General features: G+C 50.1%; 1 protein-coding gene across 3 annotated transcripts in view; it reads right to left on the reverse strand.

Moving 5' to 3' along the window:
• Positions 1–19832, reverse strand: part of PLCG2 (phospholipase C gamma 2) — a 135076-nt gene that overhangs the window by 16517 nt on the left and 98727 nt on the right. For 2 of the 3 annotated variants that reach the window (XM_084755245.1, XM_084755246.1), the window contains exons 21-30: positions 18241–18312; positions 16126–16235; positions 13255–13351; positions 11980–12046; positions 10272–10429; positions 8787–8889; positions 7303–7512; positions 5506–5651; positions 4424–4538; positions 3393–3560 (exon numbers count right to left, since the gene is read on the reverse strand). In XM_084755245.1, the coding sequence (XP_084611371.1) occupies positions 3393–3560; positions 4424–4538; positions 5506–5651; positions 7303–7512; positions 8787–8889; positions 10272–10429; positions 11980–12046; positions 13255–13351; positions 16126–16235; positions 18241–18312 (1246 nt within the window). Of the gene's footprint in view, positions 1–3392; positions 3561–4423; positions 4539–5505; positions 5671–7302; positions 7513–8786; positions 8890–10271; positions 10430–11979; positions 12047–13254; positions 13352–16125; positions 16236–18240; positions 18313–19832 lie in introns of those variants that run through there. The other variant, XR_014774077.1, reaches the window with a different exon arrangement.

Below are 19832 nucleotides of genomic sequence, written 5' to 3' on the forward strand. Positions count from 1 at the left end.
ATAACTCACAAGCGGGAAGTGTTCAAAGTATTGTTTTGTTGTTTGTTTTTTCAAGACAAAGTTTCTCTATATAACAGCCCTGGCTGTCCTCGAACTCACTATGTACACCAGGCTGGCCTTGAACTCAAAGATCCACCTGCCTCTGCTTCCCAAGTGCTGGGATTAAAGACATGCACCACCAAGCCCAGCTTAAGCATATTAAATTTCTCAATTCCCCGTCTTTTTTTTTTTTTTAAGCTGAACTTCCTTGTGAATGTCTTAGTTAGCTGACTTGGTTCTCTTGTGCTCACGTGACATAGACTTCCTAATTGTGCATTTTAAATGGATCTGTTCTTTGAATTTATAGATGTGTGATAGTTGATGTGGGTATAAAATTCTCAGCCCACACTCCCACCCCCACCCTGTAGCATTTGGGGGACATTCTGAGTTTGTTAAATTACTGCTGTGCTGAAATTGTCTGACCTACCTGTTGGGTGATGAAATTTTAGATGGTGCTTAGTTTGTTGGCTTTTCGGGCTTCTGTCTAGGTTGATAATCAGAGAATGTCTGTAGTCTGGCTTAAAATATTGGTCCAGTTTTTTGGAGTTTGAGACTGACTCCTGTTATGATGGAGGCACAGCTGCAGATTCTAGAACTCTAACCCCTTGTGAGCCCTGTTAAGACACAGAGTCTGTGCATCTCATGGGCTGACCTGGGGATAGTTTAGTGTTAATGGAACTGGGAGAATAAACAGGATGTCAAGGCTGTTCTGGAGTGGACTCCGGTCACAGGACAGGACTGACTGACAGTATGCACCTCTTGAGCTAAGGAGGCATGGGCTCTGCCCTTGTTCCCCAACTCTTCTTACTGCTCAACTCTGGGAAGCCAAGCTATTTCTCACTTTGTCCAACCATGAAAATTATATTATTTTTAGTTTTGCTTCTTTACCTCCCTTTTTCATGTGAAAATAAAGGTCAGTATTGGGGGGACTTTACCCCTCAAGGACAGTCTTCAGAGAGGGAAAAACAAGGGGTAAGTCCCAGATTGTGACCTTGAATGAGTTAACTCACATCTCTAGACACCAATGTGCTTAGATTTTAAAAGTAAAAATGATTTTAAAGAGAGAGAGAAAGAAAAGAAAAGCCTCCTAGGATTACTGTAAGGATTAAAGAAGAGGAAATTAAGGTAGCTGAGTGCAGTAAGTGCCGTCTCCCTCCTGGGCTGGGCCCAGGCGGTTTGAAAGCTTAAGTGCAACCACTCTAACAATGGGCAAAGTTTATTTTCAAGTTTAGAAGGCCCTGGAAGCCATCTGCACAAAAGGACTATTCATTTGATTTCCTGCCTCTCATGAATATAGATATGCCAGGAGCCTGCCAGGACAAGGAGAATGCCCTGCTGTGATTCTCTCCCAGTTAGAACGGGGTGGTGGCCCCGTTATTATGTTTCCTTGTTTAATTTCATATTTTTTTTCTAATCTCCAAGCTAAGTCATCTTAGGAGACCTGATTCCCTACCACTAAGGAGAGGCGGGATGCTTTGAACTCTGAATGCAAGGGTCACCTCCCTCGTCTTTCAAGGATGATAGGGTCAGGGGGGGAGGAGCGAGATGGTCCAGGAACCAGCTGGCACTGGTTCCTTAATGCCTTCTTAGAGCATCAAGACCAGAACTGCTAAGAGCCATCCAAGGCTACTCTCCTTGCAAGGAGGAGGCAGCAGCATTTCTGGACCTTGTTTGTTGGGCTAGCATGAAAAAGCACACAGCACATCAGAGTCCAGCAACTCAGGTGCTGGCTTTAAAGTCACCTGTAGTGCTTGTTCATGCGGGTTTTTGTTGTTGTCACCATCGTGACAATACTGAAGTGCTATTTCTAAACTGCTACATAGAAATCTGGAGCTTTAAATATTTCCCCAGACTCTCACTCTGGCATTTGGGCCCTCACAGTAAGACGGGCAACTGGAGACCAGCTCAGCACTACCCAGGGAGCTGGCCATGATACAGGTTGTTTTTGGAGCTCTGCCCTGGGCTGAACAGGAGCACCCCATGGTGGACCCAGAAATCAGCATTTTTCAAACAGGGGCCCCTACAGCATTTGCTGCTTGGAAATGTGGCCAGCAAGGAGAGGTGGCAGGCTCCAAGTGTTCACAAGACCCCCATTCAGAGCTGCATAGAGCCCAGGCTTCCAGACATCAAAAGACAGTCATTTGATAGAAATGACAAAAAATGATAGTAATTTCTTTCTCTGGAAAAATGGCTGCTCTGGGCCCCAAGGGAGCAGTGACTTCCTGGGGGTCCAGAGGGAGCTGTGGCGTCTCATGAGTCAGCAGTACTGTGGATAAGGAAGAAAGAAAAGCATCGCATAGCCAACCTGCATGTTAGGTTCCCTGTGAAATCCAGGGAGGACAGTATTAAGAAACCATCCCACCTAAGGATGGCCACCTTCGGAGAACCACCGGGCCTGGGAAGACACTGTCTTAGCTGCACCGGAAAAATTCAATACAGCAGGGTTTGTTTGGTTTTGTTTTTTTTTCCCATATGTTTTATTCTAGAATTTCATATATGTACATAGTGTTCTCTGATCAATGCCCCCTCCCCCCTCCCTGCTGCCACTTCATGTGGTTTGTTTGTTTGTTTGTTTTTTAACCCACTGAGTGCACTTACTGCATAGGTGTGGGTCCATCTACTGGAGCCGAGGAGCCTCCAGGGGCTGAATCTCCCCCAAAATATGTGCCTCTTTCTCCCAGCAATTGCTACCAGCTCCTCAATCAAGGAGTGGGAGAGACTTCATGTGCCCTTCCCCCCGACCTGTGTGTTCAGTGATCTGGGCTGGCTTGATCGTGCACGGGTCCTGAATGCTGTGTGTAGCTGCAGACATCTGGAGCTCTGGTAATCTTTCTCCCTCTTCCTCAACGATCTCTAAGCTTTTGGGGCAGGGGAGTGATAGAGACTATGTGTTCTTATGTGACCTGCTCTGACTCTCATAGCAGGAGGGGGTGGGGGTTGCATTGTGTTTAGTATAAAAAGAAATCTAAGAAGTAAGCCAAGCTCCAAATCTAGCATAAGACAGTAAGTTTGGAATGCTTAGGGGAGTTGAACCCTGTGGATGCTCAAGGCTTCATCATTAGGACGCTGGTCAGGAACACACATGGCTTATAAAAGAACATTCTTCTCCATCTGTTAATGAAGGCAAAAGGCCAGAGGCACCTTGAACTGAAATCAGACAGCGCCGGGTTGAGGATGGACTAACACTGGTGTTTTGCTTGCAGGTGCTGAACTTGAAAGGACCAGGCCTTTCTCCCCTTTCTCCTCACCCCTGCACTTACGCCCATCTGAGTTGTTCCTTAATTCTAGACCAGGAAGGATGTGTGTATGTTCCCGCACCCCAACCCGAGAGCATCTTTGCAAACTCTCCTTACCTGACTTGATGCCTTTAATGGGGTATGTGGCATGAGCCAGGAAGTTGGGGTCACTGAACATGTCTTCCTCGTAGACGACAAAGCGCAGGAACGCGAGGTTTGGGTCATAAATTTCAAAAGTCACCTTCTCCTGAGTTGGAGCCCAGACAGGGCTGAGGCCATTGTCATCTGGAAAGAGGTCAGAACTCATTACTGATTCTTGTGCCCTGCCTCCTCAGGGTAAGCCGGTCTCTGCAGCCTCAGCTTCGAATCCCCTCCATGAGCTTGTAAATGAATCTGCACCTACATCCATGTCTAAGACGCCCAGGAGGGTTATCATTTGTCATTTAGTTCCCAACAAGCAATCCTGCTGCAGGCCAGCCTTCCATGAGCAGAGGAACCTGCTGCTGGCTCATCTGTCTCACCTTCTGGGATAGGAGAAGGCAAGGAGTACAGGGTGTAGAGTGAACTCACGGGTAGGGTACCAAGAAAAGAGGTGGGCAGAGCACTTTTCAGCCACATCCCTTGGGATAGGACAGTGGGCTAGGCTTCTCTGAAGCATGTTGGGAGTTCTCGCTGAGGACCAGCCTTGCAAGGCAAAGCCCCACAGCAAGCCTGCCAGCCTATAAAAAGGCCAGCTTAACTGGTCTGAGCCTGAGTTGTCCCCAGGGCACATCTAGCGGGCAGGTGGCTCTGTTTCCTCAAGTACAGGCTGAAGCGGGGAAAGAGAACCATGCAACAGCGAAAGTATAAGATCACCAAGGAAGAGTAACCCACTTAGGAGGCTGTTCCCTTAACTTTTAAAAAGAAGGACCAACAGGGCTGGGGAGGGGCTTCAGTCAAGCACCTGCTGTGAGCAGGGCAACCCGAGTTCAGACCCCAGCATCCAGGGGGAGAAACTGGTGCGCATTGGCCAGCTGATCTGAGGAGCTCCAGGTTCACAGAGTGATAGTGTCCCAACAACTAAGATGAAGACACCTGATGTGGACCTCTGGCCTCTGCAGGCACCCGGGCACACACCCACGTGCACACAGGAAGAGCCGACGACTTACTCACAACCGTTGTCTTGAACTTGTTGCTGTCATATTCAGCCCCGCAGATTTCCACCTCCACAAAGGGACAGGCAATGCTCCGCCCTAGCTTGGGGAGGTGGCGTGCGCCAAGAACCTAGGACACAGAAGGCAAGGATTGGAGCTCCCGTGGGTCTTCCCTGGGAGGCTAGGATTTGACCCACATGGTGCTTCATCAACTTCTCATGATTCTAGAGTCAGGCTGCACACGTTCAAAGCTACCCTTGTTCAGTAGAAAAGGCACCACTGCTCTCGGGGACATGGATGCTAACCAACCCACCATCCCGGATTGATGATAGGGAGTGGCAGTGGGTTCCCAGGTCGTGTGATTCAGCAGGAGAGTCTCGCCTTAGCACAGGTACATGGGTACCACGACACCGGATTTCCCAGGCAGAGGACAGTAGGTTAGTCCATTTATAACTGATTCTTACTTACTAAAGACTTCACAAGGGCTTACACTCTTAACTTTTCTGAAATGAGGTCTCATTTATCCTAAGCTGACTTCAAACTTGCTGTGTAGAAAAGGCTGTCCTTACCCTCATGGTAATCCTCCTGCCTCAGTCTCCCTGATGATCCAAGGGTTTCATAGACGTTGGACAAGCACCCCCAAAACTAAGCTACATCCCAGGCCATCTCACACAACTTCCTGGATCTTAGGAACTCTCTCATATCTCCCTAAGATGCCCAGGACTGGATGAATTTAAGAAAGCTCATGCTAGGCGGTGGTGGTGCACAACTTTATCCCAGCACTCAGGAGGCAGAGGTAGGCAGATCTCTGAGTTTGAGACCAGCCTGGTCTACAGAGTTCATTCTAGGACAGCCAAGGCTACACAGAGCCTTGTCTCAAAAAAGAAAAACTAAAAAAAAGAGGGAGGAAGGAAACCCTGGCCTCTCTAAGGCAAAGGGGAGATGAACTCTACTCTCTCTAGGCCAGAGGACGTGACAAGACTTTTTTTTTTCAGCCCAGGATGATCCTGAAGTGCTGTCAAGGTAGTGTTGGCTTAATAGAGACAAGAGTGTCAACAGTGCCCAGCGAGGCCCGCCTGCCCGCCTGCTCACTCTACCTTGACAGTGAGGGTCATCAGAATCTTCCTCTGGGACTCTGGTGGCATCGGGTCATACTTCTCAGACCGCATGCTCTCAGGCTGCAGGACGTAGCCCGTCCTCCCATTGAGTGAGAACAGCGCATGGTTCATCTGCATGTACTTGTCTGAAAGGAGAGCAGAGGGCTGCAATCGGGCAGCCAGGGGACAGCAGCTCCAGGCACCCACGGGTGCAGATTACATGACCTTCCTATGATGGTTCAGGGAAACTTCACAAAAGACATCTGGCTCCAAGGAAGTACAGGGAGCATTAAAAAAGAATCCCACATCAGGAAACAGTCTTGTGTCATGTCTGGAAGGGGTGTACGCCTTAATAAATTAGAACCTAAAAATTAGATCCAACACTAAAAAGGGAGGTAGATCTGGGGTAGAATGCTTGCTTACTTAGCACACATACACCCAAAATTCTCTCTCCGGCACTCAGAAAGCACTGCAAGGTAAATCATTATAGTTCAAAGGTAAGGTGACTCAGCAAGCTGAAAAAGGTGCCAGCATTGCAGACCTGATGACGTGAGTACGGTCCCCAGAATCACATAAAGATGGAAGGAAAGAGTAGAGAGTTGTCCTCTGACCTTCCATGTGTACCATGACATACACACTCTGTCTTCTGACCTTCCCATGTGTGCCATGGCATGCATACCCACACATACATAATAATAAATTTGTTTTAAAATTCAGTCAATCTCAGTTCAAATAACATGTGGATATTCAGAGCCTTTCTGGGACACTAATGCACAGGCCTCTTGAGGTGGTGGGGACAAGGGCTAACATTACTCAAAGAGCAATGCCTTGACCAGAAACTGTAACTACAGCTTACCGCCAGCTTTCAAACCTGATGGGCAAAGAGCGAAAGAGCTTCATAAACCCACAGTGGTGAAGCGACACCAGAGGAGAGTGTCCATGCTTCCCCTCAGGCCAGAGGAGAGACCACGGCAAGTGCTACAAGAGACGGGTGCTCAGTGGTCCAGGGTGGTGTATCAAAACACAAGCTTCTTGGGAAACACCCCAGGAGTAAGAGATGTCTGGCCCACAGCTGTGCACCCACATCTAAGAACAAGGTTTAATGCATCTGTGCTGGACAGTGATGGGGCCTGACCTACAGATTCCTAGAGCTGGGTAGGGGGCAGTTGTTAAATATCAGCTCCCTTTGGTGGGATCCATGTAGCTATAAGAGAATCCACAGGATGTAAAGTGCAAAGTCTAAAGCCTGATGTGGTGGTGCACGCCTTTAATCCCAGCACTCGGGAGGCAGAGGCAGGCGGATCTCTTCGAGTTCGAGGCCAGCCTGGTCTACAAAGCGAGTCCAGGACCGCCAAGGCTACAGAGAGAAACCCTGTCTCGAAAATAAATAAATAAAGTCTGTATGCATGGGTTTTCCCTACTATGTAAGTTTCTAGAAAAAAAAATGAGCATGAAGCCCTCAGAAAGAAAGTGCCACACAAAGAGGTAGGGGTGAGGCGCCCACCAATTGCCTGGATCCAGCCATGCCTGAGGCTGCAAGCACTCCTAGACTTCGAGTTAGGTAAGCCATTCTGTTTCCTTCCTAAGCCGGAATGATAATACTTCTGTCACTCATAATGGCAGAGCCTGCTTCAACCATGTGTGCTCACTGTCCCTTTTGTTACTCAGTCCACTCAGCCCCCAGGGCTTTGCACTAAACAGCATTCAAGTACAGCCTCGATGCCCCAGCCCAGTCAGAAACACCACATCCCGACTGTGATAACGCCATCAGACAGGCTGGCTACCACAGTCCTTTACCTGCAGTCTGGAAATTGAGTGCCACCATCTGGGAGCCACACAGCCACAGGCGGAAAGGGTCGTAGTTTGAAGAGTCGACCCTCTGTCCCTTGGGGTAGACACGCGTCAGGCCTTTCTGATTGTACCTCAGTAGATCGATGGGCTTCTGCCTGACGATGCTGTCAGCCTTTGTCTCCACGAAGGAACGGATTTCCCGGAAGTCAGGGTTTTCTGTAGAGAGGATGTGGTGGTTTGAGTAAGCGTGGGCCTCCACAGGCTCATAGATTTGAACACTTGGTCACCAGGGAATGGCACTATTCAAAGGTGTGGCCCTGTTGGAGGAAGTGCGTCACTGGTGGGCTTTGAACAGCCCAAGCCTAGCCCAGAAGCTTGCTCTCTCTCTGCTCTCTCTCTCTGTCTCTCCTCTCTCTCCCCCTCTCCCTCTCTCCCTGCTGACTGGGGATCCAGATATAGAAGTCTCAGGTACCTCTCCAGCACCATTTGTGCCTGCATGCTACCATGTTTCCCACCATGATGACAGTGGACTCTGATCCTGTAAGTCCCTAATTATATGCATTCCTCCATAGAGTTGCCATGGTTATGGTATCAGTGACTAAGACAGAAGAGAGGGTCACTCTTGCTTCTGAGTACAATGGTGGAGGGCCCAGGTGACAAAAAGAAACCTAAATTCATGAAAAGACACTGAAGGGATAAAAGGTGGCCCACTCTGGCAGGGTATTTTGTTTTGTTTTGTTGTTTTGTTTTTTAAGTCAGGGTTTTTCTGTGTAGCCTTGGCTGTCCTGGACTCCCTCTGTAGACCAGGCTGGCCTCGAACTCAGAGATCAGCCTGCCTCTGCCTCCTCAGTACTGGGATTAAAGGTGTGCACCACCACACCCAGCTGGCAGTGTGTGCTCGTAATCCCAATAAGCAGAGTTTACAGGAGGATCACCAGGGCTTGCTGGCCGGACAGCCTAGCCTGCTTTCTGAGTCCAAGCCAAATAAAGGGGTAGACAGCTGAGACACAACAGCCAAGATGGACCACTCGCCTTCACACACACACAACTATGCCTGCACACACACCAACGCCATGACGGGTAGTTTTAATTGTCAGCTTGAGAGAATCATCTGGGCAAAGAGTCTTACTGAGGAACTGCCTATATCAGCTTAGCCTCTTGGCAAGACTAGGGGAAGTAGCTAACACACACATACACAAATAAACCTAAGGGCTGAGACGCTCACACTTCGGTCTTGGCAGTGTCCAGCACTACAAAGAGGGTCTGATAGAGTCATTTTCTTATACCCTTCATTTTCCCTGTAGCCTTCCCTTATGGGCATATTATAATTGGTTGTTTTTAGAACCACCAACATCTTGGCTATGGGGATAACAAAAGGGTTTCCTCTTGGATCTGTTAGAAAGCAAAGCAAATGTTCCCTGTGTTGTCCCGACAGCAGCAGACTCATAGCAAACACAGGAGCTCGCTGGAAAGGGTCCCGGGAGACTTACCCAAATGGTCCTTGGTCTTGCTAGTTGGCTTGCAGTACACAACCAAGTCAGAGAGCTCGATAGCAATGGATTGGTTTCTCTCCCAGTACTTCATGTTGTTCTCCTGTGGAGGTGAACACCGCTACAGCGCTGAGCCAGGGTCTGCACCACGCCACACTCCGGCTCACCTGGCCAGCTCTCCCCTCTCCTCCCCCACTCCACCAAGCACCAAGGGTTGGGTGTCTTCCTGTCCTTGGCCCCCTTCCTCCATCCTCCAAAGATTCTTTCCCACACCTACAGCTTGGAGTCAGAACAGCACTGCCACGGCTCTCAAAAAAGTTACGTAGGCATGGGCTCGCAAGACGTACAGCTGACTCTGCAACCGTGAGTTCAGAGCCCAGCACCCACATAGTAAGCCAGGTGTGGTCTTTCACACCTGCATTGTCAACACTGTTGTGGGAAGAGGCAGGGGGATTGCTGGAGTTCTGTCACCAGCCTGATCCACCCCCCCCAACCCCACCCCCCAAAATAAGTTCCAGGTTGAGAGAGGAAACCCTGCCTCAAAGAACTAAGGAAGAAGAAATCTAACGCCCTCCCCTGGCCTCCATGCAATACGCAGGCGTTTATACATGCATGCGTGCACACAGGCATGCATGGGGAGCTACAGGCCAAGGAAAATGGCTTTAATTCTAGCGCTCAGATGAGGCAGAAGTTGGAGATTCAAAGCCAATCTGAAGTAGGGGGGAGAGCCAGATAGTAGCAGAGGGAACTTTTGTCACCCCACTATGCCCTCTGCCTCCTGTCCTACCCCTTCCCCCAAAGCCACATTGTTACAGGACTCAGTACTCCAACCCGCTGGGGACCCCACAGAGCACCTCTTTCCCTGTACATTTGAAATGCATGGAGCCTCCTTCTTGCCTCCAGCTCACCCAGCACAGCTCAGTGCAGGGATCTGCCCCCTCAGGCCACACACGTGGGTTAGGGGAGGGAGCATCCCCTCCGAGCACCCACTGTACGACACTCTCAGGTCAGGATCAACACCTCATTTTTCTGCACAGAGCTCCCTCTCGCACAGATCCAGGCTAAGCAGCTTTTTCTTGGCCGAGGCCGTGCCTGACAATGTTTATTACAAGAGTGTCAGCATCTGGGAGGTCATTGGCTTCCCAGCATCCTATGCTCAGTGCTTTAGGAATATTGTCTACGTCGGTCCATCCATCCCAAGAGACAGAATTACCACCAACTCTGAGCTCCACAGCCAATGTCAAGGCCAAGTTTGTAAGCTGCTGACCTGCCACAAAGTCACTGCTGTTAGCCTGGCCTGCCCCATGTCAGAGCTCTTTGTCCTCACTGGCCACCAGATTAGAGGAGATGCCACTCAGACGCTTTCCGTATCCAGCACCCCGGCTTAGAACCCAGGGTCACTATGGAACGCAGCAATGGGGCCTCTCAGCCTGGTCCTGGACTGGGAAGGGCAAGCTCCCTGGTCCGCAGTGTACTTAGGCCTACCTTGGTGTCAATCTTCCAAGTGATCTCCCGGATGCTCTGAAACCACTCAAACAGTTCCTCCACACGGTCGGTGGCAAACTCCACAGGAGGATCCCCCTGCTTCTTAGGCTCCAGGATGAAGACGAATGCTTTCTGGTTTTTCCCCTGGGGAGCCTTCACTGTAGACAGAGAGAGAGTAAGGAACATCCTGATGGGCCCAGTAGGCAGCTACAGAGACCACACCTCACACTGTCCCCTTCTCTAGTGACCCCACTCAGACTTCCATGGCTAAAGTCACAGTCCCTGCTGATGGGGACACTGGCCCTCTAGCAGGTAGCATCTGAGCCTGTTGTACAAATTACTGCTGAAGATATGCACCGGGTTGTGTTCTCCAAAAAGACGTCAAGCTCCTGTCTCATGAATGCAGTCTTAATTAGAAATTGACTTGTTGTAGGTGTACCAACGGTTTCTATGTGTGCTGGGCCTAGGATAAACCTTAAATCCAAGGAACAATGTCCCTAGAAGAGAAAGGTGATGGGGAGTGGAGACCCAGGCACAGGAAGCAGCCACGTGAGGGTGGAGGAAGATCAGGATGACGTGGCCACCAGCTGGGGACACCAAGGCCAGCTGGCAGCTGGTGAGTAAAGCAGGTAATTGTAGGGAAAAAAATAAAAGGTTAACCCGATTTGCTGAGTATTGGTGGCTGCACTTTCTGATCTTTGAGGTGATGTCCCCAGCAGATGATGACACTTTTTTAGCCTTTAGAAAACCTCATGGGAACACTGAACCTGTTAGACTCATCTTACAGGGGACAGAATCAAGGCTCAAAGAGACAGCAACATTTGGGAAGTTGCAGTGGCAAAGCTGAAGGGCAGATCCAGTCCGATGACAAGTCCCTACTGTTGAGTGACACCCTCGTGTACCTCTAATACAGGTAAAGGGGCAGGCAACACAGGGCACCAACTATGAAGGTGAGAATTGAGTCCACCAGTCCCGGCACACCTGGGACTTGCCAGGGACTTGCCCGTTTTCTCATCTGGAGAGAAACCCCTCCACCTTCCCTACCAGAGTCCCAGGACAGGAAAAGAGAGGAGGATAGGACAGAAAGAACATGCTGGTTACAGGGAGGGGGGTCCGAGGGGACCGTGCTTGGGCCTCCCCAGGAAAGAAGGGACCCAGCTCAAGAATGAATGGGCCGCCAGGAACTGAGCTTGGGCTTTGCCTAGACCTACAGCTACAAGTCAGAATCTCCAGCCACGGTGCTGTAGTGATGCACCCACTTGGGCATGCCCTGAACACAGCTTCGTGCTAATTGTGACACAGAAGATACTGTCATATCCCTGACGTCACACACGCTGATGAGAGCAGGACAGGTTTCCTGCAGGAGCTTAGTGGCTGAGGTTCCTCCGAACCCCATATCCCCACACAGCCTGACCAACAAATAGCTCAGCTCTCTGAAAAGCACAGAGACAGAGAGAGGAAGAGGTTGACATGATGACAACAGCTAAATGTGTGTCACCAGTGCTTCTTAGGGGACAGTCCTGTGTCAACAGTTGGTAGCAGCAAGACCTCACCATCAGGGACCCTTCAGTCACCATGCGTTCAGCTTCAGCCAGTACCTTACCTAAGCCTGGGTGGCAGTGGACTAGTGCCAGCCACCTCCCTGCTTAGGCAGGACGGGATGGGTGGGTCTGGACTGGAATCAGGCTTAAAAAAAGCATGTACATACCAACATTGTAAGTATTAAGGTCCAATATGCCTCTGCAAAGAGACCCGAGGGGATTGTCTTCAATAATCTGTGAAGGAACAAGACCCAATTCTCAGTAGTCATAACCGGAATAATAAAAAACGACAACCAGTTTCTAGAACATGTCGCTTAGTGCCACCGCTACCTCTGGAGTTGCTTAAAATGCATTTTCATTACAACGTCCACAGGGAGGGAGCTAATACCGAACGAAGCACAAGATGATCGGGACCCAAGCAGCACACGGGCACCTGCACCGCAGCGTTTTCCAATCCACAAAGACACACCTTATGCGTTCTAGAACCAATTTCAAACCCCATCACAGAGCCCTTATCTGATATGCATATGAAACGAAACCATTTGGCCTGCTACTCCTGCAGCTCAAGAGCCTTCTGTGGCTCCCCATGTCCTGTGGAAAACAACAGCTGTGGCCCACCATCTGGTTTCTGAGGCTTTCCAAGCCCTGGCCAACGTTCTCAGCCTGTACTCCCTGTTGCACACTTGAACCACCCTGGGACAGGGAAAAGCTACTGTCGTTGCTGTACTGTCCCAGCCTTCTCCACCAAGCTTCTGATGATGCATAGGTGCAGTGAGGGGTCCTGCCCCTCAGGGTCCCAGCCCAGGCATCCTGGGTATAACTGCCTTCCAATGACCACACCCAGGCTCAAGCTGGACCACCCTCTGCCTGTCTCTTGCTAATGAGCCCCATTTTAAGACATTACTTCCTCCAGGAAGCCCTCCCCAATTCCCCTGCCACTCTTAGGAAACAAACACAACAGGCTGTATGCTAACATTATGGATTCTCCCTTGGCACAAGCTGATGAAGTCAAGGGGCCATTTCCTTCCACCAAGAGCGTCCTGATAGAAGGTGGCTAGGTACCAAAGCCTGGCTTGCAAAGTCACCAGAAGGCCCCGTCTCACCTTCCAGCAAGGCACCGTTCTTTCCTCATGCCAAGCACGTTCTGTGTGTCTGGCTCTCTAAACTGAACGTGTTTCATTTGCACATTGCTTTGAGCAGAGGACAAATTCCCTGTCTGGCCACTTTCCCTCCACTGGGAATTCTCCTGTGCTTTCAAAGCTCAGAGCCGCCTGATTAAAACACAACCAGCTCATCACAAAGACTTTTACCCACAGCAACTTGGGGCCAGTCCTGATCTCTGCATCACCCTGCCTGCTCCACTGCCAAGCTCTGCAGAGACTCTCCCCACACCACCCCAGCTAGCTCCTCCAAAGCCTCGGCCCCAGATGATGGAGACACACCTGCTTTTCCATCTCCTCCGCATCACCGGCTGAGATATCTTCAACGTAGTTGGACGGGAAGTACTGTTGGATCCGGGTCCCATAGTCCCCTTTCCACCTGCGGAGAACCATGGATGCTGAAGGCTTAGCCAGCTCAGCATGGAGCAACCAGAGGAGGCCGTCATGATCTGTGATGACAGCATCTCAAAGGGAGTATTTGCCTTTTAAAAACAGTTATGGTCGGATGGCCAAGAACTCATTCCTCCTGACTGGACTCTGGTGTTGGGAACACTATGCAAAGTCAAAGATTTCAGAGCTTTAAGAGGGGCCCAGACACCCTCTGAAGATGCCCACCCGATTGTGGGAAGGCTATGAATCCGGACCCAAGAGTGCGTGCAAGAAGTGGCCTGCAATGAAATCTTAGCTCCTAGGGGCTGAAGAGATGGCTCAGCATCCATGCCAGGTAACTACAGCTCTAGTTCCAGGTAATCTTCTGCCCTCTTCTGGCCTCTGTGGGCACTACACTCTCAGGCGCATACCCATACACAGACACATATGTTTATTCATAATTTAAAAGTAATAAAAACAAATACTTAAAAAAAAAAAAAAGGAATCCCAGCTCCTTCAGTGACTACGCTGGTGCTCTGTACCGCAGGCTCCCTATCTATAAAATGGGGTAATGCTGGAGCTGCCTCAGATTTTATTAGGACTGTCTAGGTCGCTCTATGCCAAGTGCTTTGAACAGCATCCACACACAGCAGTGGCATGACATTGTTAATCCTTGGCTGAGCATGCAGCTCAGTAGGAGACACTTGCCTGACCCTGGGGTCCATATCCAGCACCATAAGACACTGTTCTTATCACTCAGATAAAATGGTGTACCCACCTCCTCCTCACAGCGCCAGCAGCTTGAGATGTAATCCATCCGTGGATGTGACCTTACCACACTGGGCTCCCTCAAGTCCATTCCTGATAGCAAGGCCTCCTATTTCCAATCAGGCCACCCACTGGGCTGCTTTCTGCAGCCAGAAGGCTCATTTCACAAGTACCTCTATCTGCACCACAGAACACCTCTCCAGATCCAACAGGACCCAGCCCCCATAGCCTGGCCTCACAGCCCAGCTGGATCTGAGCCAAGGGACTCTCTGTGAACCAAAACTGGCATTTACTCCAGAGGGCCCAGCTGCCCTTGCAGCACTGCCTAGCTGCCAGGCCCGACAAACAGGCTACTAACCTGTTAACCAAGCCTACTAACTACCCAGGACTTGACTCCCTACCTTCTCCTCCAGGGAGCCTTTGCAGCTGCCCCTCTGTGCTTCTCTGGCACTTGCGCCCACCACTGTCTAAGCGGACACACCTTCCCCCTAACTTAGAACCTTACATCTGCCTTCCACAGAGTCTGACATCTCACTGCAGCCAGATTCGTACACTACAGTAGCAGGAAGCACCTAATTTGTTCCTCTGGCCTGAACAAGCAAAGTAAGGCTATGTAGCACTGTCCACATAGTGGCTGCCAAGCGCTAACCCTTTCTGCACCCTCCTCACCACCTTCCTCCCTACAGACCATCTTAGGCCTCGGTGGATTCTAGCACCACGAACTTGATAACTGTTACCCTCACATAATCATTAGCATCCACACTGCTTTCACAAAAGTGTCTCTACCTGGACTTATCTGTTACCTCTGACTGGTTGTTCTTGGGGGGAGGGCTTGTTCTGATACAACCAATCAACTAGGTGGTCCTCTTGCCTTCAAAGAGAGAAATGGGTGGCAGCTGGCATTTACCCACAGCCCTTGCCAGATGACTTTGTCCTCTCTCTTAACCCATCCCAAGACAAAAGCCTTGGAATTTTAGGAAAGTTTACACTAGAGCCGTGGGGAGCAAGAGACATGATGGAATCTTCCACATGCTGAAAAAACAATGTGTCTTGGGAGTTCTCACCTGGGTTTACCCAGGCTCCCTCTCCTGGGTGTCAAATGTGCCTAGGAAGTCCCTAGATAAAGGGACAGAAGAATAGTGAGGGAGCACCTGCAGTTGAGTGACTGGCTTCTGGCTGTCCCACTCGTAGGGGAGGGTCCCTGGTAAAGCCAAGCCCCTGCTCTGGGAGGGCAGGAGAGTCAATCAAAGGACCGACACAGTTCCTCACCTGCTGTTGTGTGTGTCTCATGCTGGGGAGCTGAGTCTAAACTAATTTGGAATCAAGAGGGTCTCCTGATTTTAAAATGAATTTGAGAGGCAGGAGAGATGGCTCGGTGGTTAAAAGCACTTGCTGCTGCTGCAGAGGGACCCAGGTTTGGTACCCAGCACCCACACGGTGGCTCACAGCCATCTGCAACTGCATTTCCAGGGCTCTGATGGCCTCTCTGGATGCCTGCACACACATGGTGTATATACAGACAAGTAAGCACGCACATATATATGCATACATTTTTTGGTTTTTTTTTAAAACCACATACAGACTTGTGTAATTGCTGGAGCCTGCACAGTATTTAATTACACAGCCTTGGGAGGCCTCAGTGGCCACATCTGCAAAGTGGGACTCATCACGGTTTTCATTCCACAGGACTGTCAGGAAAATTTAGTCAGACAACATCACAAGTAACAGAGTGCTTGGTATACAAGTAGATCTCAGCAAACAGTAGCTGCAGTTGCAGCGATAATATGCTAAGTGTCTGGTGATACGGCCTATAGCATGCAATACACTGGCCACTGCAATGGTGTTCTCTATCTTCTTCTGCAAAGGGCCCCAAACACAGAAACATCATCCCAGGGACTCAAGCCAGTCTGGAATGTTAACGGAAGAGGGCACAGAGCTCCATCCAGCAACTTAGAGCCACCACAGAGGAAACCAGCCCAGTTGCCCTCCAAGAGGCCCATCCCCAGGCAGCCTTACCATCCCCCAGGCTCCTTGGAGACGTTGTGGATAAGGGCACCTCGGCAGAAGGTCAGCTCATCGCTGCGCTTGGCCTTGTAGTCATAGAGCGCTTTCACAGTCCGCTGAGGCTTTGGGGGAAACGGGAAGCAAAAGGGCAGTTGGGTGACAGCAGCAGAGGAGGGAAGGGGACCTGTTAGCTTCTCATTAGGAAGCTAGAGATGTTGGAGGCCGAGGTTGCGGAGCCATCTGCTGGCGAGAGTTGGTATTGCATAGGAACCAACGCTGCACAAAGTCCACCAGGATGAACCTTTTAACCTACGAGTGGCTCCTCACAACCACCCTAAAAGGAAATGGTGGTATTATGCCCATTTTACAGATGAGAAAGCTGGGGCACAGAGTGATTTAGAACCTGGTCCACAGCCAACCTCATGAGAAATAGCTTAGCCTAGAGCTGGGTAAACAACTGCGAGGCGTTGCCATCCTCTGCCAGATTCCATAAAGAGTAATCCAACTTGCTAGAAGCTCTCCTGTGGAGAACAACCAGAGATGGCTAGGCTACTCTTGTCCTGGGAATTCTGGATGTGAGGGCCAGTGGCAGCCTCGTGGTGACAAGGAGACACAGCCAGGGCAGAGAGAGGCCGCTCTTCTGGGGCAGCAAGAAAGGTCCTGAGGGATTACAAAGAAATAGGCCAGCCACGATGTGGCCATGTAAGAGCCGGGCATATCTGTATGGCCAAGAGTGCAGGCTTCCAATCCAGCTGCCTGGAGTTCACTTCAGCAATATTGAAGAACCTCAGTTTCCTCACCTGTGAAATGGGTACCACAGCAGTACCTGCTTTCGTGGAGTTGGCTTGAGGAGCTGGGGTCTGACCAAGGCTTGGTACTTATAACCACACCTGACACTTGTCTTCAACACACCTTACATGCGATTCCCTGCTACCTTACGTGTTATCCTGACAGTTCTGTGACTTACCCAGGTCATCCTGGACCCTGCCTCCAAAAAACAAAACAAACAAAAATAACCAGTCAAGTGGAGTGGGGTACCACAGGAAACACACCAGCTTAGCATACAGTGGGCCCTGGATTCCATCTCCAGTACTGGGTTGGGAGGTGGGGGCTGTGACATTCTTACAACCCCGCTCTCCTGTGTCATCGGCATTAGGTTCCTTTGAGGCAGTAGACGTTGATTTATGAAATGGCGTTTAAAAGATAAGAGACACAAGCCCCTCAGAATAAACTGAGTCCATCCTGTGAGGAAGATGGAGGCCAGCTCAACGTTCTTCCGGCGGCTGCGAGAACATGTCCAAAACCTCTACAGCTGGGCGGTGTCTCATCGCAGTCTGTCCTTCCGTCTGGAAAGCTGTTGCCGCTAGCTGTCCACATGGTTCCTCACTTCTGAAGCCTTCATTTCCTGCTCTCAATTTTTTTGTTTTTGAGACAGAGTTTCTCTGTGTAGTAGTCTTGGCTGTCCCAGACTTGCTTTGTAGACCAGGCTGGCCTCAAACAGTGATCCTCCTGCCTCTGCCTCCCGAGTGCTGGGATTAAAAGGCGTGCACCACCACGCCCGGCACATGTCTTTTTTAAAAAGGGAAAGAAACCCGGTCCTGAGACTCAGCAGAGCTGTAGCTAATGGTGTGGACCTGACAGAAAATGTACTACAGCTCTTCCTCCACTAAGTTTGAGATAGAACCAAAGCAAAGAGGAGCTGGGGGAGGGGTGGGGGGGGAGGCAAAGTCCACCTTCACCTGCACAAAGCTACAGGAAGCAGGCAGGGTGGGAATCTAAGATAGAGCTTGCCTCGCAAGGAGGTCAGCAAACCAGACATAATTCATAAACACCTCAGGCTCAGTCGGCAAGCAGAGAAAGAATTTTGGAAGATTTTTTTAATTAGAAGCCATTTGGCCCAAAGGTAGTTCACCGAAACTCAGGATTCTAGCAAGACACAGTTGCACTCAGATGGAATTCTATTAACCTCTATGAAACCACATGGTACACTGACCATCACCAGGTCTGAAAAGAAATGTTAGCTGTGGTCAGCTGTTCCAAAATACCCCCTGTGTTGTTAGCTGTGAGGGGTATCTGTGGTGGGGTAGGGTTTCCCTGTCACTCTATTGGGTAGAATTGGTACCCTACCATGGACGGGTTGATTTCACTCGGGTCCACATACATCCTGCTGACGTCATAGAGAGAGTTGATGTCTCTTTCCTAAAAGAAAAAATGGGGAGGGGGTAAAGAGAAGTCAATGGAAAGGGCTTGGGAAACATGGCTCAGTGGAAGAAATGTTTGCCTGCCATGCGCAAGGCCCTGAGTTTGATTCCCAGCACCACCCAAACAGGAAGTGTGGCATTCCAAGCTTCTAGAATGGCCCGTGTACACCACTAGGCTGAAGGTCCAAGAACAGTTGGAACCTCATGGAATTTTCTGTGGCTCAGATGTAGAGACAGCAAGAAGCTTCAAAAAACTGTTTCCCAAAATTTGGAAACAGCCTCAAAACTATAGACACCCTACCCTGACCCGTAGGGTGCCAGGATCTCCTCTTGACAGTGCATCCACAACTGGAAAGATTTACACCAGAGAAATTGGCAAGCATACCACCTTTTCCTGGAAAGGTGTGCAAATGCTGGCCAGTGGCAGCTGCCAAGGCCCCTGTCCTGCCCTGTCCCCTCCTCCAGCCTTCCTGTCCCTCTGTCTCCTTTCTTCATCTCATCAGAAACCATACATTCCCGTCTTCTAGGTTTCGGCTTGCACTTTTGTCCTGTTAAAGTGCCTTTCCTGACCACTGCCCTGTCCACTGTACTGTCTTCTTTCTGTCACAGTCTGTGTACTCCACAGGAGCCCATGCTAACCGAAACATCTCACTCTGGCACAGTGTGCTCTCTTTTCTAGAGCCCAAATTTTCTCAAGGCAGACTATGTACATACTCCCTGGCACATGGTTGGGACACAGGGTCCTATGTCCTATGTTCTAGTGTCATTTCTGTTGGCACTGATAAAATATCCTGACCAAAGACAACTCAGAGAAGAAAGGGTTTGTTTGACTCGCAATTCCAGGTTGACGGCCCATTGTAATGAGGAAGTCAAAGCAGAGACTGTCGAAAGCACAGAGAAAATGCACACATATGTCCTTGCTTAGTTTGTCTCAGGCAGCTTTCTCCTCTCTTAACACCATTCAGGGTTCGCTGCTTATGGAATGGTGCTGCCCACAGTGGGCTGGGCCTTCCTACATCAGTGAACAATCAAGACAGGCCCCCCCCCACAGACATGCCCATAGGCCAACCTGAGCAAGGAAGATTCTCTAGAATCCTGCTGATTCTAGGTTGTGTCAGGTTGAGAGTTGACACTAAACATCCCTCAGAGTCCATCTTGTATCAGGGAACGAAGGATCCCTCTGACAAGAAGTGAGATATCATATAAGGTCCCCCCCCCCCCCCGTACTCAGAACCCTACCCTGTGCAGGATAAGAGCCGGTGACTTACAATGGTCTACCGGGCCCTACATGAACCCTCCTCTCAGCCCCTACCCTCATTTCGTGTTAACTCCAGCTGAGCTCATTTCGTGCCTGCATACCAGCCCACACCTTTTGGCCCTGCTATCCTTTCTCCTCCAGATATGTGCATGGCTCACTCCTCCTCAGTGAGATCTCCCTAGAACCCTTGAAACCTGCAGCCACTGCCCCATGTCTTCATGCACTCCTGTGCTATCCCTGCCATTTCTTTTCAGCACGTA

This window comes from Acomys minous, assembly GCF_964271855.1.
Source record: "Acomys minous genome assembly, chromosome: 14".
In the NCBI taxonomy this organism is placed as follows: Eukaryota; Metazoa; Chordata; class Mammalia; order Rodentia; family Muridae; genus Acomys; species Acomys minous.